Consider the following 27,010-nt stretch of genomic DNA (forward strand, 5'->3'; position numbering starts at 1 on the left):
GACAATAATTACTTTAAAAAAAATTACTTGAATCACTCTCATACATTTAGTATGAAATATGAATATTCCTGATGGTACATTTAATATGAAAGGTTATAGTTATTTTTTGGTTTTTTGCTTTAATTGCTTCGCCAATTTTTTAAGGAAAGTTCATTTAGAAACTTTAAATAGAGCTCCTCATTGTATTGCCCAGAGGACGTCACTTCGAAAATCTGCTTTTAATACAAAATGTATGGGAAATAAAATGTATGGGAGTGTTTAATGTAACATTTTTGTATATTTCTCGTTATATTTTCAAACACTTATTATTGCCATTTTACTCATTAGGTTAAGTACTTTCTATATAAGTTTAAAGATTTTTGATATCTGGAATTATAGTTTCGGAATAATCGCCTCTGCACACTCAACGATTACACCCTGTATAGGTTCATATTATGTAGGTAAGTATAGAGACCAAGGATCAGGTTGATCACTTTGTTCAAATCGGTGTTGAGCAGTGACACTGTTGTGAATGGCGATCAAGTTTTTCACTATAACACAAAGAGTCGGTTTTAGAGATTACACAATAACACAATATTCACACTTCAGGCAGTTAAAATTAAACAAAGTTCCTCAAGGTTATTCTATAGTATTTCGCAACGGGATCGTCTATTATATATTCACTGTCTACAATTCCGTTGTCTTCCATAAACTGTGTATGCCGTTGCAACCAATCAATATACAACCTTAAATATCTATCGTCAGGGTCTAAATTCGTGTGCCCCAAACACAACATCCTGTACGCATCCTCACCGTACTTCCCTATACCACATAAGTCGCTCGCCCGCCGCCATTTTGACGAAACAAATTGATAACTCAACTTCCATATCATTTGACCACGTTTCCTTAAACCCAACTTTTCAAAGAATCTCTCTAAAGAACTGGGACAGTCGCTCAATACGTGATACGGCGTTGGATATTCTTCAAAGAAACTTTTGATCGTGGACCTGGCAGTTTTACCGGATGTTTTTGTCAAAAAGATAGTTGCGACTAGCATCGCCCAAGGATTTTGAGAGAATTCTTCTTCAATAATGTAGTGCGGAGATTCGGGCATCACTCGGGGAGTGATGTTAAAGAATGGCTGTATATTCAAAGGATCCGGTTCTTGTATTGTTAACTGCGATAAGCTGAGACCGTCTGTCTCCGAGCCTATTGAGAGTTGGCTCAAATCTTGGGAATCATCTAAAGTTCTCGATGAAGATATTGAAATTTTATCCCTACTTGTTGAATTGAGACTGTTTTCATCGAAAAATCTACTGACACAATCTGGCTCTTCTGGCATTTGATCTGTAACAGAAATGGTTGGTTTAATAAAATACTTGAAACACATGAGTCTGTAGAGCCAAATAGGTTTATATTACTCTTAGTGAAGATAAACAGTATTAGCATAAAATACGCATGTTATTCATGCATTTGTTATTCCAGTAATTGCAAATATTTATTAGCTTAACATTTCCTACTTCACAACAACAAGGCTGTTTAGATGTCCGGAAACTTGTGATGGACAATATTAAATGCATTAAGTATCCGGCGGACGAATCAACTTAAAATATTTAAGAACTAATTATTCATCATAATGACTAGGTATTTTATTGTTGATAAACAGTGTCACAATTCACAACCGGTTGTTTTAATCTAAATTGTAGCTCAATCATACAGAATTTGGATTCGTCTAAAGGAAAATATATCATTGGTTCGAAAATATAGAGTAAAAGGGAGACTCTTGCAGTAGGTATATCTCTATATATCAGCTATCTGCCAACTCTGTGGCTACTGCAATGTTTAATTTAATCACATATTGTATACAAGTAATTTTACTTTCGAACCAATCTGTGTGTTTGTGTGTGTGAGGAGAAATACCTTTATGGATATCTGATATTATGTTCCTCTGTTGCAAAGGTCAATTCTTGGCAAGCAAAATATACCAATATCAGGTATCGAGCTCAATTTTTTTCTTTTTTGCCTCCCTTCGTCGGACATTTACGTTTAATACAAGCAAATTGATGTTGCCATATACTTTAGCTTTTCAATTGTATTACAGTATAATACATTGCCTATACTTGTAAAATATATATTGTTTATTCTTAGAAATAATTTCATTATAGATAATATAATAAATAAAGCGCCTCGAAAGAGGTCGTCCGTGACTTATAAAAAATAAGCTCATGTAAATGAGTATAGCCCCGTTTTCCAATTACAGCACTAGAGCGCATTATGCGGCATAATGCTTAACGTTGAGTGTTCCAACTACAGCAACGCTTCGCACAATCGAGCACTCTTAAAATTAATGCGCGTGAATTGATGCGTGCAATCGATTTATCATTAATTGTTGGAAAAAAATTTAAAGCTTTCGTTTCATTGTAGTTTTTTCGATATAATCAAAGTTAATTCAAATTGTGTTAAAAAAATAAATATAAGTATGGATGAAGGTAAAAACATTGAAAAAAATGTTAATGAAATAATCAAAATCCAAATTACTTAAAATAACCGTAAATAGTTTTCAACCAATTATTATGTATACCACTTTATTTACACATTAATGAGGTTGTTGCTAACTCTATGAATATTTTTTTTTCAACACTGAACTTAGCGCAACCTGCTGTTGCGTTTCACGTTCCAATTAAGCATCAGCATAATTCGGCATTGTGCGCCACTGAGTCGCATTATGCTCTGTAATTGGAAAACAGCCTAGGTCTACCAGAATCTGATGGCATATTTATATTTAAGAAATAAAAGATTTTCATGTGGCAACTTATTTGACAACTATCAAATTGGTTGTCAAATTATTTGTCTTTTTTGCAGTTGATAAATAATTTTTAGGATTTTGTCTAAAAAATCTTAGAAAATGTCGAAAAAGCCGCTGTGATCACAAGCAAGAGGTGTTGTTTATTATGTGTATAGAAAAATATTTGATGAAGAAGGGTCAAACACATCACAATTTTCAATTTAGAAGATTTTATTGGTAAATTGGACTTACCCGCTTTGATACTTTCAATTAAAAAATATTATATGTAGGTAACTATAATATTGTTTGTTGATTGGAATATAATTTTATGAAAACTTATTACAGGAGTTTCCAATACGGCTATTCGTCAAGTCCAAGCTGTCCAAGTCAATTTTATAATGTGTGTATCTGTTATATACTTACGAAAATAAACATAGTTTTATTTTATTTTTATTTTATTTTATAAAAAATTATAACTAGTCTAGTTTTCTATCGATATAACATCGATATTTTCACATGGCATAATGATAATGAACATACAAATATAGGTATGTGTAAATAATAATATGTATTACCTGTTAAAGTAATATGTATATTATACATGTAAGTATGTACCTACATAATATTAAGTGGATATCTCATTATTAAGTACAGTATTGTCCACTTATGTAATGTGACTAATGATATTGAGAACAAACTAAAAAATAAGCAGTATCAAGATCGTTCAGTCCATTTTCCCTAGGGTTGCACACTCAAAATTTTGATTTCCCTAATTGCCATCAGATTCTGGTTTACCTATAGCTAGCCTGCAGCTGCAACCATTCATTTAAAATATTTATCATTCCATTTAAAACTCAATCAAGGATCAATGTGCACACATATGAAACAATGTAAGCTTAACTAACGAGTACCTAAGCTAAAAATGGACACTAGATTTCTGACTGAATAATTAACGAAACCAGTGATTCATATAGAAGCTTTCAATATTGTTTGGATAATTATTGTAATATCTAAAGTTTAAAACATTGCATTAATTTTCAGAAAATTGCATAGCAGTGGTTCTAACTTCTAGAAGTAAATATTTTTAATTTTTTAAGTAACCGTCTTCGTTTTCAAAATATATTTGACCAGAATATATTTGACATGTTACTTTAAGATACAATTCGTTATTTCTAGTTTCTGTGATCTGTGGTTATTTCGATACATTTTCAATATTATAGATACACCTATTTAGAATTGATAAAATATGTATAAGTTATATGTATAGCTTTTTATTGATATTGTACAAATAGAAGAATCTATAAATATTTGTTTATCGATAATAATAGAATCGATTCGTACATAAATATTATATTGTAGCTAAAATGAGTAATTCAGGTAATCTCTCAAAATCAGCGTCGCCTACCTCTATTCGCCAACTATTCAATTAGGATACAAGATCTTTGATAAGAGGCTCTAATTCGTCTTATTTCCTAATTTCCCAAGTACTTATGATATTATAATACAGAACGCAGGTATTGTAATGTTGTTCGCGCTGATTCTACGAATTGCCTGTTTATACTAGGGGAGACCGGGTACAAAAGTAACGGTGGGTCGAAAGTAACAAATGCTCTCTAGATTTATCCAAGGGGCGAACACCGCTTAGCCTCTATCAGGTGATAATAGCCAAGAGCGCCCCCCTTAACTGTATTGATTCGCCGCGTGCGTCACGCACTATTAGGCTGTGTGACAGGACGCAACGTGTTTTCACGAATCAAAAGTAAGATTTTCGACATTTTTTTATTAAACGTTTACGTAGTCTTAAAAGGATGATAGAAATCTGAATGTTTGCATATCCATTCTTGATTAGAGTAATTGTACATTGCTCATAATCATTTTTATGTAGCACGTTCCGTTTTAAAGTTTTGTTGCACACCTTGGCAAAAATATAGACAGGTACAAAAGTAACATAGCCCTATGGGTACAAAAGTAACATGTTATTTTTGTCCCATTATGATTATGTATATTTTTATGTACATCTTTACTTCAACAGAATGCCTGACATGAATGACAACGCATTAGAACGGGCTGAAGAGCATTTTGAAAGATAGTGCAACAATTAGAGGCCTTGCAAAAAAAATATAATATTTGCCATGTAACATTATATAGACTAATAAAAAAAATAAAAGCCGGTAATACTAGTGCAGCTACCTTGAGTCGATCGAGATTCACTAATAACAAGTAAAGTAATCAACGCGACTATTTAATCGAGTGTTCTGCAGTTTATTTTCGATTATCTCCACCAACGAGCATAATGTGAATAATTTTTTTGATAACCTTGCTGAGGTATTGGGAAAGGTACCGAGCCAAAAGATATTTGGAATATGGACGAGACAGGGGTGACCACTATCCAAAAACCTAACAAAATTGTAAATTAAAAATGGATTAAGCAAGTAGGTGCCATAACCTAAGCAGAGCCTGGAAAATTAGTAGCTGATGCTGTTGCCATTAATGCTCTAGGTCCTAGGAGAACACATCCCGCTTTTTTCGTATTGTCCGTAGGGTCCTGTTGGTTGTGCTGGAGCTGGGAATGCAAGTGGATGGATGCAGGATGTAGAATTTTTAATTATAAAAGAATGATTCTCTTAATTAATCTCATTACTTAAACTAAGAATATTTTTTATCGATTTGTTTTGTATTATATTTGTAAGTATTATATTTAAAATACAAAAGTTGATATGTGTTATTAATACAAAGTCTTTAAACAAATAATTTGTTGATTTACCATCATAATATTGTATTAATTACCAACCCCTTTATCTTGTTACTTTCGACCCACGACGTGTTACTTTCGACCTGCTTACGGGGTCGAAAGTAACAACTGACGATTTTTTTTTAAATTTCGTTTATTAATATAAAACACTACATAATGTAATAAATTGAGTCGCTAGTGTAAAGAATATAAACTAAATTTATATATGGTTATATTAATTTATTGATAACCGTAACACCTAGTGAGAAATCAAGGTAAAAGTACAAAGTGTTACTTTTGTACCCGGTCTCCCCTACAGATACAAAAACAAGCGAATCAATTCATTGGGATTCCACTTAAGGCGACTACACCACCGAAACTAGCGCCCCCCCAACATTTTATTTTTTTACTCCTAAACCAGATCAAATTTAAAAAATCTAGCTCGGTACTTTGCTAGTATATTACTTGTAGTATTTTTGGTATTACTTTTCATTATTTTGCATTCGGTAAATTAGGAGAACTTTTGATTACCGCCAAAAGTGGCCACTTTTGGCGGTAATCAAAAGTTCTCTAGAATAATGAACAGTTAGAATAGTGAAAAGTAATACCAAAAATACTACAAGTAATATACTAGCAAAGTACCGAGCTAGATTTTTTAAATTTGATCTGGTTACGGAGTAAAAAAAAAAAATGTTCGGTGGCGCTAGTTTCGGTGGTGTAGGCCTCTTAATTCTATAATTATGTTCTTTATTGCGTCATTTCAATGGCTTGAAAATGTAAATGAAATAGTGCCCCCGCCAAGACGAGCCAAGCGAACAAGCGAAGCGCACGGGCACTACCTACCTTTTCTCGAAGCGCTTCGACGTTTTTTTGAACCCTCATAACTTGGGTTTGGATTATGCTAGATCAACAAAATTTTCGGGATATATTGCCAATAGCGGACTTATTGAAAATATTAAGTTTTAATTACATTAGCTTTTATACTTCAGATTTTATTTATATCTAAAAAACGCTAATTTCGTCACTGACTCACTGATGATCATCAAAATTCTTAAGGTATTTCCTAATGTCCTAGAAAGCTGAAATTTTGTATGTAAGCTAGTATTAGCACACAAACAACAAAAAAATTATAAAATTTGTAACTTTCATCCCCCAACCCCTTAAACTAGGGGATGGGAGTTTGTATGAGACCTGTAATTTTAAATTAAATTTTGATGACGCTAGAGGTCTAATCTAATAATCTAAAACTAGGTTCCCCTAGATATATATATGCATAGGTACTCCTTGTTAAAAAAAAAATTTAATCGACATATAAAATTTTGTTACAAACAACTTACAAAAAGAAATGAAATCCCACCAAAAACATTTTCATGTAAAATGTTGCCAAGACGAGCCCATATGACTCGCACTGTGAAAAAGTTATCAGATCTCATGTAGAGCCAAGCTTCTAACACTACACGCCCTAACTCTACAAGGCCTAACTTCACAAACTCTACACCTTAGTCAAAATATGTGGCTTGGCCGTTCGTTACTACAAGAACTATTGTATAACACAAAAGTAATGAACAGTGAATTAATTAATTTTTCACCTTACGCCGATGTGAATGTAGCGTTGACCGTTGAGCTGTAGGAGAACTATAACAGCTCAACGGTCACACACTAATGCTTAGTTTTTCTTGTATTTGTTTTTATAATTTTAACCTCATAGCCATCTATTTACGTTCTAAATTTAAATAATATAATCGAATATGTGAGCAGTTATTTAAGAACACGTATTTGTTAAGGGCTGCTTCATGCCTGGAATAAACAAAGGGTCGATCAAACAGGGCTGGTCAAACTAGACGTCACCAGTTTTATTCCTACCTACGACAAACTAAGTTATAGGTCCTAATCCCTTAGGGGAACTCAGATATCACCAAAGTGTGTATCCACGCGCCACATGCTGTGGGAATCAATAAAAATAATTGTTTACAAAAAAAAGAAGTTTAAACTCATTAAATTATTGTATTTTCATCGATGCTTGATATGTGTACAAAGTTTGAATTAAATCTGACCGTTTAGAGTGGGTAAAAATAGAATCAAGAGGTTACATACAAATATATACAGGTGAAGCATTTAGAGCCTGTAAAAGCGAGTAAAATAAAAAAATAACCAATAGTGATATCTACGTCTACTAAAGGCACGTGAACACTTGTCTTTTCGGTATAACGTACATTAGTAGGTACATTGCAAAACCTGTTTCAGTGCTATTTTAAGCAATAATGTGAGTAAAATGTTTTATCACATTAGCATGTGTGATTAGATAATTGAAATGATAATCATTAAGTCATAGATAATTCATACAACATATTTAACATAATAATATATGGAAAATTATAAAAGGCCAGTGGGCCATTTGCACGCTTGTATTACGCTGTGTAAATTTCATAAAAACTAAAATTTTATTTACCGATGCTAATTGCCGTTGGAATCTAAGTAAATTATTGTATAAATTATTGTATTATACGAACTAAAATAAACATATATTTATATAAGAAAAACGAGATATTATGCCAGTGTATTAATTATCTGTTTTTAAGAATTATTTATTACGTTAATATTAATATTAGCTCAGTAAATACCTATTTATTTTTACATACCTAGTACCTACCTACTAATAATATGTAAGAATCTCTTTGAAGGAATTTAACGTATGTTTAATAATGTTCTACTGAGCAAATAAGTACGTTATATGTTTGTATATTCAACTTTATATTACGGTCTATACTATACTAGATACTAGCTGTGTCCCGCGGTTTCACCCGCATAAATATGAGATTTTTGTTCGTTATGATTGTGATTGAAATATCGAAATAAAAAGTAGCTTAAATTACTCCTTAAACATCGTCAAAATCTGTCCAACCGTTCCAGAGATTAGCCAGAACAAACAGACAGACAGACAGACAAAAATTGTAAAAATTAAGTACCTTTTTGGTAGGTATACCGTATACGTATAGTGTACATCATACATCCATATTAAAAATGTTTCACTGGGAGTATAAAAATTGAAAAGAAAATATCATAAAGCGATAAACGCTAGAACCTTGTGTAATGTTTGTAAACAAAAAATTAAAAGTACTGCCAAGTTTCAAGTACGCAAATCCAACCGAAGAAAATCACGACCGACATCGGCGTGACAAAACAACTGTTTTGGAACCTCATCGTAATTCAGGGCTTTTGTTTTATATTATGGTACTTAGAAATTGTAAAACTCAAATATGTATGAAAAATTAACTAGTATGTAATTATTCAAACGGACACAATTTCTTCAGTACAGGTATAAATAACTTAAAGGAATTTTAGTCAAGTCAATAAGCTCGTAACCACACACAAGAGAAATTTCTTTATTTTAATAAAATGTAGGTAATACAGTTAAATTAAATTTATTTTTAACCGTGAAGATCAATTTTATATGTATATTACAATAAAATATATTAAATATTTAAAACAACGCATTCTTTCAAGTGCAGATAAATAATTATACCTACCTAACCTTTAATGTTGTAAATCAGAAAATTTGAGAGGATAATGTTATGTTCATTCACGCAAAATCTACTAAATTGATTTATCGGAAATTTGATAGCACAGTAAATAGCTTCATTTGCATTGAACTACTGTTTAAAATAAACCAAGAAAATAATGTTATCTTCTAAAATAATTGGTTGATTAATTTAATTGGGATAATATTGTATTTTATATTATATTTCTTTAGTTGTTGCGAATTATATAACACTTAAAACTATGCAATGGTGGTACCTAAAGATTTTCAATATTCGTATAATATATTATAATCCGTGATTAAAAAGTAAGATTTTTTTTAACTTGTAAACTCATTCATCGGTGATGACAAGATATAGCCAAATAGACGCCTACGTACGATTTCAATTCAATATCTTCGACGGATTCATTGTAAGAATTGAGAGTAAAGACAATAACCAGAATAATTTAGTACTTAATCTGTGATAATAAATATAGCGAAGTTTCTGAATAATTAAATTGAATTATAATAACATTAAAGGTTTTCAATGCCAAATTGACCTAACAATAAAAATGATCTAACATAAATAACATAAACATTCATATTGATCCATCATGTTCAAATTTTGTTAAAAATAACAGTCCATTTTACCGTTAAACATTAGCGTTAACTAGATACTTTGTGGTCTTTCATTCTGCAACTAATTTGTTAATAATGAAGAAGCGGTCTACGTTAGTGCATCGCACAGATAAAATGCAATTGCAAACAGAAAACTATTTAACAGGTGCGCTCGGGCAGCTGGCAGACAATACAAAGCGAATGATTGGTCCATTTATTGGACGAGTCTATTGTTAAGTTTTCCCATAGCAATTATCGCGCCAAGTCGAAAGAAAGGAATTAAAATCTGATGCTGCTTTCCTTCAGCCACCTAACGTCTTCATCGTGCGGTTATTCAGTGGGTTATTCCGAGTTGGTGTATCGTTGTGGAAGCACGTGTTACGCGCGTTCATATCGCGAAATAAAATTCGTGAAAACAATAAAACCAGTCCGTTATGATCGATAGCGCGGCCGGCTCGAGTTACAAGTGAAAATAAACATTTTATCGGATATCGTGTATCGAGTTCATAGTTACCAATTGTTTTGTGTTTCGCGAAAAGTTCACTGGTTTTGTGATTTCTCTGAAAGGCTGTTTAATACTTTTTCATTTAGAACTGTGTTTTAATATGGATCTTTCTCCGTTCAGCCGACATGGATAATTCATGGTGTGTATTCCTTTATATTCACCAACAATACCCAGTACCTAGCTCCGATAATATTATGTTGCAGTTACCATTTATAAAACATTGACATTTCAATCTAGGTTTTTATTTATTTACACACGAAATTACACAAGGTTTACATTGTCAAATAAAACCAAAAAGTTGATGCTTAGTGAAACAACAAGGTCAATTCTCAATTGTATAGTTGAAGCCTGAAGGCGCACATATATTAACTTTGCTATTAAACACGTAGTACTGGTACTTACAACAAACAATAACAAAATAAACAGCAACATGAGAATACAGGAAAAAAACAAAGTCACGACATACCTATGTATAAATTCAGTCGATTTACTCTAAAGTCTAAAGCGACGCGGAAGTGAAAAGCGCGTATTTGTAAACAAATTAATACAGATATAAAATCTTAATGATTTATATCTTAACACTATGAACACTGACATCACATTACGGACATTAATATGACGAGAAGTAGAAAATAAACTACCGTACGAGTTGTTACCAGCCGGTTTGACAAGGAAAGAACTTCCAACTTCTTCCTAACGAACGTTCCTAATTATTATTGTTGTAAAACTATTTCTCAGAATCTATTAGATTTTATGGATAAAATCTACTTAATCTGTTTTAAATCGTTTAACTATGCTAATATGTTTTTGTGTAATTTTGGATGCATTCAATTTTACAATAGTAATAGAGGCTATCAACATTAAGGAGCACTTGTATTAAATGAATAAAATTTATTAAAATAACAATAATAAATGCATAAATTAAAATTAATATTCCACTTGAAATGGTGGTGAAGTGACAATTTTTGAAGTTAAACTTTTAGTTAAAATGATATACCTATTATTATATTTACCTATTAAGTATATGAAAATGCCATACTGTAAACTACATTAAAAATTAAATTGCAAGATTGCGACACAATAATAAATTATATGCTGTCATAACTATAAATCAATAATTCCATGTAAAAAATGAACAATGAAATTTTAATAGATAAGACTAAAATAAAGCCTTATGACGTAACAGTAACTATTCTCTGAATTCCAACAAAACCCAGAAGCGAAATAACATAACATGTTATTAGTACACAGTTTATTCTGAGGAAGTCAAGTGCAATGTAATTATGTTACTGTGAGGAATTTCAAATTATTTTCATTACCTCATAATATGATTGTGAGCAACAAAGCAAGCTAATTGTCAAGTCATGTTACGATTTACGAGAATTCTTATAATTTACGGAAATATAATATATACTTAATACTCAACATTTATGATACCTATTAGTTTAAAAAAAAAATTATGAAAAAAAAAATATTTTCAGTAGATTATGATGATAAAATATAACAGTAGGTAGGCAATATAAATTATTATATTACCTACTGTTAATATAAGTATATTTTAAGTGCAAATAAAACTATATTAATTACAGAAAGACACGTGTAATTTTAATGTTCATGTAGGTATGTTATGTGTATGTTGTGTTGTATTACATATTATGTATAATTTAATGATATTTCGCAAATAAACAAAAAATGCATGGCTAATAAGAAATCTTATAAATAAACAATAGGTTAATGTAATCAGCATAATCAACTTGGAAGTAATTATCAGCTTTGAAAAAGTACAAAGAAAATGAATGAGCATGCTAATTTTAGAGACTGCATAGCAAATGTTATTTCTACTTTTTTTTTTTGATTTAGGTACGACTGCAAGTTGCAACTGTGCGAAATATTCAATTATTTATCAATGACGGAACCACCAGCCAGAATGGACATTTTTACCTATAATATTTTGGTACATATAGGTATTTTGTTTATCTTTACTTCATAAAAATAAGTAATGATAGGTACCTAATAATTAACATGCCCTTTAGAAGATATATTTATAGATTTTGGAGAACGTGTTTTGCGTAATCGTATTTGTTTTTGGACTATTGTTATTTTCGATGGGGATATTTTTGTACTGTATGATCTCAAGAAGAATAACAAGATTTCTGAACTTTTACAAATTGCCTTCACCTTCATACAATTAATTAACAAACAATTTATGTATTCAAATTAATTTATCTTTTATAATATGAAAACTGGTATACATACTCTCGGTACTCCCCTAAAATAAGCTAAGAAGTAAAAACCCCTAGCCCCCGTGCGGTAAGATTTGTTCTAATAAAGCACGTTTAAATTCCACCAGTCTTCTACATACCTAAATATAAAAGGGGAGATGAAGGGGTATCTCAACCTTATTCAAAATATAAGTATACAAATTTTATTTTATAAGGACTCTCTATGTAGAAGTAGGTACATAGGCACAACAACAAGAGCTTTTTTTTATCGAAAGAACGTTCCGTATGCAAACTCCATTTTATAATTAGCTTGACGTACGTGACTATAATAATTATGCAAAAGAAACGTAATAATTCGCAATAATTTATAGCAATTTATAATTTCTCTATGCTAATAACTCTTGCCGTATGAAAATACCATTATTTGCAGTTATTTAACAATACATGGACATTTGTTTTATCAGGGATCTGAGATCTCTACCAATCTCTACTGTTTATATAGAGATGTCCAAACTGTTGTGGGCAGAACTTATGCAAATATTTGAACAATTGTTGCTTTTGATTTTGACCTAATTTTACATGTATGAATGAAACAATTTTATGAGTTTAAACTTATGATACGTGATTTATTAACTTTAATAAATAGGGTACATTTCTCAAAATCTATATCTTTCAACATCTAACTCCTTTACTCCTCGTTTCGGCTGCACTCAGGTAAAAAAAATCCAAATTTAAGTACAGTCTCTATCACTCAGGAATCTAGTCTACTCACGTTAGGAGAATCGTCTAATATGGGAGGAAAATTAGAAGTCTCCAAGGCATCAAATAATAGTTCAAATACCTCAAAAAATGTGACTCGCGTAGGCGGATGGTGTGATGTACGAATACAGTATTTAGTAGATAAGTATATATATATATCGTTTATTTCTTATTCTTTCATAGACATAAACATGGACATATTCAATACAGTTTTGTTCACAATTAAAAAGTATAAGAGGCACCCGTTTTAGGCTTAGTTCGAAGAACTAGCCTGTATATACAGGCACCAGCTTCTCCCTAAGTCATTTGAATTTTTATAAAACAAAAAACTTGAAAAGTGAGCTAGTTAGATATATAAATGGTATGTGCAAGCATATTATACAAATATGATTATTAAAATAAATATAAAATTTTAAATTTATGAGTAATGTGTGTGTGTGTGTGTGGGTGTGTGTATATGTGTGTCAAAATAAAGTAAATATAGTATAGTATAAAAGTAGTTGTAAAACGCATTGACGAGTACCTAATTATTATAACGTTTAATATTTTATGAGGGAAAGTTTAGTATAACCATAGTCAGACCTATACCACCAAAATTATAGCTTATTGCTCTAAATGGACGTGTACCTAAAGTGGTAAAATTTAAATAAGTTTGCTACTGTGGCGTAGATTGTGCAGCACAATTTCTGGACGTTTCGGACGTTTCTTCATATTATGCGGAAAAGTAGGTCTACTGACTCTTAAGAGTGGGTATAAAGCAAAATTACTGATCTACTATTAGATGATACGTGTAATATTCAAGACCAAGACAATAATCAAGCGAATTTGCAGTGTTTATTTTTATTTCAGAGCAAGCAAAGGGGCAGGTGGGCCACCGTTATAGCGTTAACTGTTGAGAGTATTCAAGTAGATATTGGTTTATCCTACTTCTGAAACCAAAATGTATGGCATATCCACATTACTCATCATTATGTTTACACATCATTTAACACAATCTGACACGAGACGACAATTTTTATTCTTTATCTAGGGCACTTCCCATAAATCTCATTTTTATCAGTTTACTTACTGTTTAGCAATAGATAATCGAGATACGTGACCTAAATAGGAAGAAACATACTTACCTGGTTCGGAGAACTTGGCAAAATAAGACAGGATATGAATATCATTTCCATTTTTAATATAGGTAATCTAAAACCTTTAATTAAGAAAAACAGAAATTATTCAAAATGTTATAGTTACGTACATTCTATGATGCCGCGGGCCGTTTATTTTATCGTGAAAATAATATTATGTTTGTATAGAAATTTTAATCCAAATTTTAATTCACGAATGTAAAATGGTAATTTCATTACCAATCGTTTCAATCAACAAACGCGACGCTAATCGATGTTAGCGGTTGGTAATTGCTAAAATTAAAAATATATACCTACGTCAATCTGTAAATTTATAGTCAAATTTTTAAGACTTGGCTATTTTTAAATCCATAATAATATTATAAATGCGAAAGTAAATCTGTCTGTCTGTTACTCAATCACGCCTAAACTAGGTACTGATTACTGAACCAATTTGCATGAAATTTGGTATGGAGATATTTTGATACCCGAGAAAGGACATATTATGTTACATTTTATTGGGAAATATGTAACACGGGCGAAGCCGGGGCGGACCACTAGTTAAAAATATATGTATACCTACGTCAATCTGTAAATTTATACGTCAAATTTTAAAGACTTGGCTATTTTTAAATTAAAAATATGTTATACTTAAATATTTATTAACAAATAAGAAAAATAATCTGAATAAAAAGGATTCCTAGGTAGGTACCTAGTAGGTAGGTACTTACTAGTACCTAGGAATCCTACAAAAATATATAACTTTTGATTTGAAAAATTTATAAATAAACGTCCAAAAGTTTTTATGCCATCAGGAACATAATCAGCAACAGCTGGTGAAACCGGCCCTTAGTTGACATTTTAACTAAGTACTTAACAAATAATAATAGTTAAAAAAAACTAAAAAACACGCTTTTTATAGAAAACCGAACTAAAAAATAGAAAATTTTATCAAATTAGTGTATTGTCATCGGTCTTCAATAAATCTACAAAGTTTGACCGAAATCTGGCCGTTTAAAGTGGGTCAAAATGGCGCCCAAAGAAGTCGGTTACAAACATACAAACATACAGCCTACAGGTGAAGCTAATATAAAGCGTGTAATAAAAAAGAATAACTAAAATAAATGACGTGAGTTGCTTCATAAAGGTTTGTCCCTCCGTCCGTAAAAGACAAAGCTATAATAAAATATACTATAAACTATTTGTTCTATAAACCCTATCCGGTCTTTGAGCTTATGTGAGCGGTGAAGGGTCCTCTATCGATTACACTACTGACCAATGCGCAATATGAACTATCGATGATAATCTTAAATGGCTTCCAATTGAATAACGGATACTAGAACACTCAAACAACAATACGATCAATTGCTTTCAAGTACCTTCCTAATCAATATTCGAGTAGAAAACGCAATATCTGCGAGTGCTTACAGGCGAGCTAAAATGACGCTTCATAATGTAAAATGAGCTTAAAAAGTTACAAACCGAAAAATATGTGATTTCTGAAGTTAAACTTCCTTAGGCGCATTGAGTGTAAAATTTTAAGGTCGCGTTATGGCAATACCGTCATTTTCGACGATTTTCATATCTTTGAATCTTGCTAAAGAAGTTTCATTTCTGACACGTGTGCTCGGCACACACGCTCTGTTTAATATTATGGAAGTCTACACGATATATGGTTAAAACTTAAAATACCTAATTATGGAATAAAGGCATATTTATATTATATTTTTTGGAATACAATATCAATTGCATTTTATTATTCAGTAGGTAGGTACATAATATTATGTATTACATTTACAAATTGTACAAATGAACTAACTACGTGTATTGTACTTAAACATGTTTACATGTACTAACCATACAAATCAGAAACATACCGCGAAGCAGTCATCGATTCATTGAATATGTTTTCCAAAAATGAAGCTATTTTTCATATAAATAAAACAACACGTCTATGAATTTTTCCAAAAGCATTATTAGCGCCAATATGTTTATTCTCTAGAAGTTAACTCATCAAGTATTTATTTTAGTGACTCAACCAAACACAAATTTGTTAATTATTAATTGTAAATGTTTGCTTTTGTAAATACCACGCATTTTGTAATTTACCTGGAATTCTTGTTTGATTAATGTGATTATGGTTTTGTGTATGTAGGTAGACTGGTGAAGTACATAATAAACAAATTATGTACTTTGAACGTTAGAAGACAAGAAATTAAAGAAAAAGATACAGTTATTTTTTGGTTACTATGGCAAAAATTAATGATATCCTACATGTTTATTTTTTGTAATTCTGTTGGGGTCTTCGTAAGAGCATGTATTGCAAAAAATGTGTGTTTATGTATTTTATCAAATTACCATTTCACAGTGAAACAGATGTGTCTATCAATTAATTATTAAAACACCTGTGCCAAGTGACAAAGAATGAAAAAACATATTTGTAGAGCAACAATTATTAGCTGTACCTAATTATTTAATTAAAATGATAAATTTCATAAGTAAAAACCCTTACTCATGTGGTGAGGTAGTTACTAGTTACGAATAACTTTTACGACTAGAAACTTAGAAAGAAATAAAAACAATATTAAAAAATAATGATCAACTTACTACTTACAATATTAGTAAGTATTTTATTGTTTATTGATATTTTATGCCCGCGATTTCATAATTACAAAAGCACTTATTTTAATATGCTTACAAATTTATTACTTATGCTTCAACAATTTCAAACTAAGAACGTATTTATTTTTTCGATAAGACTGTAGTGTTAAATATTTTTGATGATTAATAGTACTAAGGCGCAAAATACCAAGGCATTATAAGGCTATTGTGATTGGATTTTTTTGTAAACAAAATGTTGGATCATCGTACATGAATGTGATGTTATTTTTTATTCGAAACCAAACACTTTTTGTTACTCGGTTGAGATCCGCAATAAGAGAAATAACACCTATTTGTTGAATAACTTTATTCAAGTTTCATCAAAAGTTATAAGATAAGAAAAAGACTTTTAGAAATAGGTACATAATATAATAAGCAACCCGTCTCAATACCTACTAAGAATTTACCGGAAAGTTCTTTTGTATATGAAAACTCTCGACTGAAGTGGGTATGAATTAATATTCTTACTTATTCTTTGGATGTAAGGTATACTACATCTTTATAGCTATACATTTCTATATGCGGGTATTTATCTCTCTTAAAATTGTCATATTATATAGCTATTCGCTTCTCATGACGCGTCTCACTATTACGTCCGCGTCAGTTAGCATCATAGACTATATACTTATTACAGAGTTAGCATGGAACTGTGCAAATGTAAAGACGTGATTGCACTCATATCATCATATATCACTCCTTCAATGCACTGTATAATGTATGGTGGTAACTGTATAGTACATATCCCACTAACAAAGATTCAAATAAAGAAGTGTTAACACCTGTGTACTCGTAGTAATAAAATAAAGTTATAATAAATTAACAAAAATTCCCCATAACAAACAGTTGAGCAACATCTTACGACAGCCAAGTATTCAGCAGTAATTATAGTCTATTCGTTTTGCTTGAATTAAAAGAAAACATGATATACATATTATAATATATGTTTCTATGAACATTTCTTGCTACTACATATTAACCCTATTTCCATTTGCTGAAGGTTCACTTTTATTGCAACAGTGATTCGGCATTTTTCAACCAGATTGTGACGTCAAGTCATTGGGTAATTTTGATTCTTCTATAATAGATCTAACATCCTTTAAAAGCTGAGCTCTGTATTGGGACTGAAAAAACTAAACAAAAACTATGTTCGCTTACGACTTATGCGCCTATAAGTTAACCAGCAAAAAACAGTTACCTATTATGTTGCAAAAAATGGTGAATACCTCATCACGATGGAGGAGTTATTCCACGTGTCATTGAACTGTTTGGGACATAAGCTACAGTCACAGAATACCTAATACCATAAGCTAACGCTACAGTGTAAGAAGTTGCTACTGTTTTTCTTTGATTTTTTTTTCATTCAAATGCACGACTATCTGGTTCTGTGTGGGTTCTGTAATACTGAAGCTAATAAAAAATCCGACGAATTGAGAACCTCCTGTCTTTTTGTAAAGGTTTACGGGTGTAACAGCTGTGACTGCGTCTCATTTAAAAAGAGACACAGATTCAGTACACACAGATTCATCTGGACAGCCTTGTAAAATTGATTTTTTTAAGAGGCCACCGAAACTAGCGCCACCGAACATTTTATTTTTTTACTCCTTAACCAGATCAAATTTAAAAAATCTAGCTCGGTACTTTGCTAGTATATTACTTGTAGTATTTTTGGTATTACTTTTCACTATTCTAACTGTTCATTATTCTAGAGAACTTTTGATTACCGCCAAAAGTGGCCACTTTTGGCGGTAATCAAAAGTTCTCCTAATTTACCGAATGCAAAATAATGAAAAGTAATACCAAAAATACTACAAGTAATATACTAGCAAAGTACCGAGCTAGATTTTTTAAATTTGATCTGGTTTAGGAGTAAAAAAATAAAATGTTGGGGGGGGCGCTAGTTTCGGTGGTGTAGTCGCCTTAACCACATTCAACCTTTTCAGATTCTTAATAATCCTATTTGAATTTTGAATAGTTTTCAAAGTAACATATTAAAATATAAATTTCCTATTTATTTGCTCCGGACTCCGGTATGGATATAAGATACATATTTTTGCTTTTATTTTAAGAACTCACCGACTTTGATTATACATAATCCAAGTACACCATAGAGCCTCATGGAGCACTTGTAATGAAGACAATTATTATTTATGTTACAATATAAATCAAATATTTTTTCAAAAGCCAAGGCTAAACAAACAATCCATCAAACTGATTTTGAAGGTTCCCTTGAAGTTTTCGAATGGATAATTTGTATTTGTGTTATAAGTAGCCCTATGTTTATGTATTACACAATCTATTTAATTCATTGAGTTAATTTCAAGTAAGCTTTAAAGCTTCTTTATAATAATATAAATATACCATAATATACAGATACAATCGGTAGGGAAACTTCATACAAACGTTCGAAATGGCTCATTCACACAAGGGTATTCTAAATTCTTATATGTATGTATATTCTGTCAATTGTCATAATACCCTTACGATTCTCGTAAACACGCTTGCTTGTGTGCGTGAGCCATTTTTGACGTTTAGTATGAAGTTTCCCTACTGGTTGTATCTGTATATTGTGATAATACCGACTTACTACTCAGTGGACTGATAATAATAAGAGATGATGTTATCCTCGTGATTTTCATAATTATTCAGGTACTAGGGTAATTCCAACGTGATCTACTCAGAAAGATCAAACTGATAATAATCATTAAATATATATTCTATATTATTATGTACTTAATGGCTATTAAATGCTAACAAGACAGCAATTACAGAAATATGAATGAAGTGCCGTCTGAATTGAGATTGTAAAATGTATGAAAACATTGTTCTGTAATACACGATTAAATAAATTATATTGTATAATAAAGTGAGAATCTGACCTTTTAATTACTTAACTAAGTATTAGAAATAAATAAAGAAATATGAACTGCTTTGTTAAATTTCCTGCACATCATTTATTAAATGACCCATTAGGCTAAGGGATGGAATTACGACCTCGGGACGATCTTATTTATTATTTAACTAGCTTCCGCCCGCGACTCCGTCCGCGCGGATGTAGGTCTTCGCGTGGATGGTTTATTATTTTGGTTGTTGAAATCCGACTTTCGGCGCTACAGGTTACGGCGCTGAATCCACTGCGGGTAACGCAACGTGTGTTCGCGGTTCTACAAAACAACGTCTATGGATAAAACTGAAAAATTAAGATTTTTTTTTTCTATGTATTTTTCCAGGTAAAAAGTAGGTATCCTATTTTACGCCCAGGATAATAAGGTATAATTATACTAAGTTTCATCGAAATCGAACCGTTAATTTTCACGTGATGTCTTCACATACAGACAGACAGACAGACAAAAAATTTTTTAATCACATAGGTATTTGGGTTTGGTATCGATCCAGTAACATCCCCTGCTATTTATTTTTTCAATATTTTCAATGTACAGAATTGACCCTTCTACAGATTTATTATATGTAATATGTATAGATATAGATTCGAAGTTCGAACATGCCTAGGTATTTTGGTAAAAAATTTAAAAATAATTTTAAAGATATGAAAAGCCTAGGAAGCGATATCATAAGCAGGATCACCGAGATACAACATACAACACATAGTCATAGAAAGTCTCATCAATCATGAGTCATGACTTCAACTCAAAAAAAAATGAATTGAAAATTTTACTTTTATACATGCATATCTATAAGTATACGCAATATCTCCGCGTGTTCATCTGTTATCAATGATTAATAATGAAATACTTAATTACGCAATTTGCTAACATTTGTCTAACCAGTCACATACCGATAAAGAATTATGTCGGCACGACGGCGGACGGAGCCATTTTTAATTAGCATCCATTAAAGACGCTATGTCGCTAAAAACTGTTATGAAAATACAAAAAGATATAATGCAAGTAGGTAATTGTCTTCGTGATCAAGAGAATCAATAAGCTTTTAATGAACTCGTGAACTAGGTAGGTAGTCATGGAATAAAAACTTGGACAATAGTGGCCTTGGTTTGATGTTATTATATATATAAACTTTGTTCATACAATGTGTTTACATCATAACACAGTACACAATTGAAATACTTTGTTGACTCTCGTCAAATTTTACGTACTATAAAAGTGAGACAAAGGAAATGATAAATGATGCATTTAATTATAGCAACCGTTTAGTAAAGGCCGCTAATATTATTAAAGGAATGAACGCTGTGTGTGTTTATATCACTTCAGAATACCTATATCCGGTATAAAAGTCCTCAACCTAGAATTAAGCTTCGATTCGCCATATTGCAAATAGTTTTGCAGGACGGGACGCAAAAAACGTGTATACTCTCCCCGTCGAAGGGTCGGGAAGTGCCGTATCTCTTGCATACTTCGCCTACAAACACATTTTACTTATGTACCTATATCTGTTGCGATTTGCGCTATTTTAAACGAAGTACAGCGCATGTGCAAAAATCGGCGGCAGAATTATACTGTCGTCATGTTGGCAGTGAATTTAAAACTCTCCTCCTAAAGTACACAACTACATTTTTTGTTTTCACCTCTCCGTTTACTATTTAGAAATTTAACAAAACACAACACACTACATTAAACTACTTTGACATTTCTAGAGATCGGTCATCGGAGATTCGATACGGAAGTTGCATCGCATTAACAGTCTCTAGTTTACTAGGTGACTGGAGAAAGCGAAGGGCCACTTTCGATGGTTTTTTAAATTGCACTTTATTAACTCGTGTAATGAGTTATATTGCCGTGTAGAACAATCACGGAAGCTCGTGTGTGACGCTATTTAGAAAAAACACAATTAACACATACAGGTTCCATTACTTATTCAATGGATATTGACTTGGCTTTTGAAAGTCACAATCGATCTCATTTTTCGTGAGTCAAGGAAAAGTAGTAGTGTGTTAAGTTCCATTTTAAGTTCTTCACACATAAGATCACACACATTCACACATAATCACTCCCTGATTATAAATTGTGACTTAATACAAAAAAAAAATTAAAGAAATTCAGTAAGAATTATTCTTAATTTTTAATTTCGTACTATTCATACAAGAGAGTAAAGTCAGATACAAAATATATAATATACATATAACCTTTGTTATGTTTTCAAAAAAAGTTTCTCAATTTTACTATATTTTGTTTGATATCTCAGAACTTTAGACTGAGTGAACTTCTTTTTATTATTTTAATATTATTAGTTTTTGGCTTTTAAATTAGACCCAATGTAGGGTAAAGGGTTTAAATTGTACCCATTACACAAGTCATGTGCAATTCGCTGATCAAGCTTTTTGTATATTTGTGCGTCCACATTGTTTCCCCGACGCTTTTTAGATTTATTAGAATAATTATTAGTCAGTAGTGCATAACGGCTAGCTTTAACAACACAATATGTATTGTAAAGAGCAATAAAGTGATTAAAGAAAAGGCATTATTATTTGGGCAACCCTGGGGGCAAAAGCGCTACTCAACACCCTAGGAAGTGAATACATGTATAAAAAAGAATATATTCTAATTTCTATGGAAATATAATATATGTGAAGGTCAAGAGATTTTAAATCATTACTTTCATCATGCTCTCTTGTGAATATTATAAATCTACATTTTTTTTAATTTACATATAATATTATATCATTTCGAATTACAATTTATCTCAACCTATGTAAGCATATCAGAAATTAAAAATAACCTAGGTACTAATCTTTAATAGCTCTACCAAATTTTATACAGGTACAATCAGCTGTTTTTATGTTATTGAGTAACCAACATAACCAACTATAGTCAGGGTTGGTAATTGTGAATAAGGGTGATTTTAAACAACAAACAAGATTTTTTGAAGTGAAACTTCTCTAACGGGGTTGGAAAAAATTTAGTATAACATTTTTTCGTTACGCGTGACATTTTTCCGTTACTCGCCATCTTTTTCTTATCCCTACCACGCGTGATTCGACGTATGTATTTCTGTAAAGTTGAATATAGTAAATTATTTTTTGAAAAATAAGGTCATAAAGAAGTTTCACTTCTTACGTGTGTACTGTGTACATGCACACATTTTTTTATTCTATAAAATATTATCTAAATTAAATGTTATTTACAGTCTGTTGTAAAAGTAGAGTTATTTAGAATTGCAAGTGGAGTTGTTTTCAATAACCCAGTTCACAATAACACTGTAGGTGCTGTGCTGATGCAGGATTTTCGGTCGCGTCGCACATTCACATAGCGTCGCCCCCCAGTTGTTCCGTAATTCGCGTATTGGTCTCCCCTTACCTTCCTCCTCCCTTTCCCTCCCCCCCCCCCCCCCCCCTCTTAATTCGTGCCGCAAATTTCTAAAGAAATACCTACATTACTTTAAATAATTAAATAGGTTGGTTTTATCATTATTGTAACAAATATTATGTTCTTTAAGTCTGACGAAAGAAAGTTTATTATGTTATGTCGCATTTTTTTCTACGTAATTATGAGAAATTACTTACATTCCATGGAAGTGTACTGGAGCTTGCAAAGCAGAAAATCTTTAAATACTCACGACACGATGAAATTGAAAAGTGAAAACTTGAAAAAAAGCAATGAACAAACTTCCAAATTCCCTGTGCAAATTCCATGAAAATTTGTAAATAAACAAACGTCAAGACATGTCTCATTGACAGCCTAAAACCATAGATTAAAACGACAATTTGACAGAACACTACTGACAGTAGACATTTTTTAATTTATACGTACCATACGTACATAACATTTTTATATAATTAATATAATTTAATGATAATGTTCCAGCCAACAGCTATTCCTTTGTAATTGTTGTGTTGTGTTCTTGTATTCAAAATATATATATTGATGTACCTAATTGCCGTTCAGGTGTAGAGACTGAGCGGAGATTGCGATTCCGACGATTACGTCTCAAAGAATGATATCGTAGTATTCCTGCATAGTGCATATTTTATAGTACCTACCGTGACCTACCACGATCACCTGGTATCACCATATATGGTGGCGCCACCGTTGTGTTACGGCTAATAATAAACATAATAGAATAAATTCCACAGCTACAGCTAGGTAGCATAAAACTTGTTTCCATCTTTTCTAAAGAGAGGGCGTTGAACTCAACTAGATACGAGATTAATTAATTAATTATATTTTTTCGGTTTTAAAGGGTTTTAACCACAATTATTTTGCGTTGCTATGTGTGCGCACTTTCTTGCTAGCCCATAGAGTTGATGGGAGAGACAAAAATATAGTTGCGGAGACAAAAGTTGCTCTTGCGTGCTAGCCCTAAGGATGATTAAATTTCAGCACAGTACCAGTAGTAGATCTGTGAATTTCAGCATGATTCACGTTACACCGTGCCGGGTGATGCCGGAGATGGGAAAATGAAACAATAGCCATCTGCCATTGACATTTTGAAGCCGTGACCGTGTCCTCCGTGCCAGTCCGCCCCGTATTCCCACAGTATTAGAGTACATTACGGTATGGGACAGTCCCCGGCAGAGCCACAATCACAACTTATCATTTTTATTAATTCTCTAATGCTAAACGCGAACAGGAGAAAAAATGCATTTTTATTTTTTGATCTATAGCTGTCTCATTTATTATTTATTTAAAACCCATAATGTTAATACATATCTTCAATTCAATAAAAACTAAATGTTTTTATTGGTGTGTGATTGTGGCAAAATATTATGGATAAAATACCTATATAATAGTTATCTATTAATTAGAATAGCATAAACAATTTATCGAATGGTCAAATACATTATAGATTTTTTTTCAGACCCCGTTTCTAACTTGGCGATGTACCTGATACATTTAACAGCAAAAATGTTGGAAATACCTGAATTTGTATGCGACAATGTGAGTATTTTTACTATTTTTATTTTATGAACGCTACAGATAAACGATTAATCCACATTAATATTAAAAATGCATAAGTAAGTAACTATGTAAGACGTAAGTAGGTATATCTATCTGATTTAGGGCACAATCTTGCTTAACTTCTAGAAGATAACACTACATTTCCTAATTTATGACTATTCCTTTTAAACAAAGAAGTCTAATTTACATTTATTAAATTATTAAATCCCTACTTACATTGCAAACAATTTACAGTTGGTACTAGGTATACATAGTATTACCACAGGCACAGGTAACTATACACTCTGTGGACTGTGGTAGGAATTTAAACCAAATTTAAACTACAACAAGACAGACCGTAAATATTTACATTAGGTACATTCACTGCCTCTTTGAGACATATAACAAATAAGCGACAAGCGTGATATTTATCATAGTGAAGGTTCTTTATTGCAATGTACCTAATGTACCTATGTCGTTTTTCTTTGCAACGTTGAGTAATGTCACAGTAATGTGTGGATAATTTTGTAGCCCTGAAAGTGTAACAATACCACTTTAAGGGCCCTGAAAAGAGCAATAGAAATTAGGAGAAATAATAATATTATAATGAATCGTGTTGCCAGTATTTGAAGTTTAATTTTAATGAATTAGGTAAGTACGTTTATACGATTAATATGAAATGATTGTGCTATTCGAACAATATCTTGAATCTTGTACCTTTTTAATGACAATTCTCTCTCTATTCAAAAAATTTAGAATTTGTTTACTTAGAAAACAGCTTGTAATGCCATGCAAGTGCCATGCAAGCACCATGCGAATGTCATGAAAATATGGGGCGGCCGGCGGCCGTGCCGCATATTTCATGACTTATCCACTGTTTGCCAGGGTTTGATGTTAAAACAACGAGACAAGATATATGAACAAAAATGCATCTTGTTCTCTTGGTATATAGCGCTGAGGGTCATCACTCCCTTCAGTCTAGCTCAGAACGGGCGGTTGGCACTATTAGAAAAAAAAGTCTTTCAATGAAGTACATAACGGCAGACACATACTTGATATTCACTAAGTCCTTTAGTGGCTATTATGGAGTCAGGACAATAATTACCTCCAGTTGGTTCAAATTGTTTTACAAAAAATGCAATAATTATCTGAAACTAAACATTAGCAGATGATATGGTGTTATCATTAGAGGTACATACTAATTTTACTTACACACGAAGATTTCCACAGGGTTATCTGTTTCGCATTTCTCTATAATATTAGGGCAATTTGAAACAAAAAAATGTGAATCAGATTCACATTTTTTTGTTTCAAATTAGATAAAAACGATTGCAGTTATATGCTTTTTATGTAATCACTATCCTCGTAATTATAATATTATGACCCTTATATGCAATATGATTATAATTTATATCACTAATAGACTAGGTAAGAGTTAAGACCAAGGTTTTTAATCAGTGCGTCCTACGTTATGACCTACGGAGCCGAGACGTGGATACTCACAGTACGACTGGTCCACCAACTTAAAGTCACTCAGCGAGCTATGGAGAGAGCTATGCTCGGTATTTCTCTGAGGGACCAGGTCCCGAACGAAGTTATTCGCCAGAGAACGAAAGTTACCGACATAGCTCAACGGATAAGCAAGCTGAAGTGGCAGTGGGCCGGTCATAGGTATGTGCCGCAGAACGGACAACCGCTGGGGCACATATTATGTCTTAGAGTGGAGACCGCGGCTCGGTAAACGTAGCGTAGGACGCCCTGCTACACGGTGGTGTGACGACATCCGCAGGGTTGCTGGTCAAAACTGGCGACAACGAGCAAACGACCGGGCTCAGTGGCGTGCCATGACTGAGGCCTATGTCCAGCAGTGGACGAGTGTAGGCTGACAGTGATGATGATGTGATGAATAGACTAGGCGATAATATACCAAATAAAATATCTACATTCTACATTTCTACATAGTTACATATTATTCCATTGAGCTAGTACTACGTACTACGTAGAGCGTTTATTTATTTATTTATTTATTTATTTAGCGTTGAGCGAGTACCTACTACGTACATACTCCTGTTCTTTTTGGGCTTACAAGCTATTTAATTAAAAAAAATATAATTTTGTATTAAGTAATTTTATTATTAAAAGTACAAAATCAAAAAAAATGGTGATTTGCTTGTTTAATATTTTATGAATGAATGTTTCCGAAGTTAACAATAATAGGTAAATATTGATGGGTTGTATATTGTGTAAAACATTAAGTTCTAATTCGTA

The 27,010-nt window shown here is 32.0% G+C and overlaps 2 protein-coding genes across 9 annotated transcripts in view; one reads left to right on the forward strand and one right to left on the reverse strand.

Moving 5' to 3' along the window:
• Positions 1 to 12: 12 nt before the first annotated feature.
• On the reverse strand, positions 13 to 25,039 carry LOC123700486 (methyl-CpG-binding domain protein 4-like). Of its 6 annotated transcripts, XM_045647719.1 has the most exons (3): positions 12,333 to 12,336; positions 2,089 to 2,093; positions 13 to 1,326 (listed from the first exon to the last, which is right to left on the reverse strand). In XM_045647719.1, exon 3 carries the CDS (start codon positions 1,319 to 1,321, stop codon positions 599 to 601), a length of 723 nt encoding a protein of 240 aa, XP_045503675.1. In that variant the 5' UTR covers positions 1,322 to 1,326; positions 2,089 to 2,093; positions 12,333 to 12,336; the 3' UTR covers positions 13 to 598. The 6 variants fall into 6 exon arrangements, with proteins under 6 accessions (XP_045503675.1, XP_045503673.1, XP_045503672.1 ...); XM_045647717.1 differs by lacking the exons at positions 2,089 to 2,093; positions 12,333 to 12,336 and adding an exon at positions 24,980 to 25,039; XM_045647716.1 differs by lacking the exons at positions 2,089 to 2,093; positions 12,333 to 12,336 and adding an exon at positions 23,368 to 23,515.
• LOC123700479 (calcium release-activated calcium channel protein 1-like) overlaps positions 9,847 to 27,010 on the forward strand; it is a 40,786-nt gene continuing 23,622 nt past the window's right edge. The window contains exons 1-2 of one of the 3 annotated variants that reach the window (XM_045647704.1): positions 9,847 to 10,274; positions 24,663 to 24,742. In XM_045647704.1, the coding sequence (XP_045503660.1) occupies positions 24,683 to 24,742 (60 nt within the window). In that variant the 5' untranslated portion in view covers positions 9,847 to 10,274; positions 24,663 to 24,682. Of the gene's footprint in view, positions 10,275 to 24,215; positions 24,359 to 24,662; positions 24,743 to 27,010 lie in introns of those variants that run through there. The other 2 variants (XM_045647705.1, XM_045647707.1) reach the window with 2 other exon arrangements.

This window comes from Colias croceus, chromosome 19 (assembly GCF_905220415.1).
Source record: "Colias croceus chromosome 19, ilColCroc2.1".
Lineage (NCBI taxonomy): Eukaryota > Metazoa > Arthropoda > Insecta > Lepidoptera > Pieridae > Colias > Colias croceus.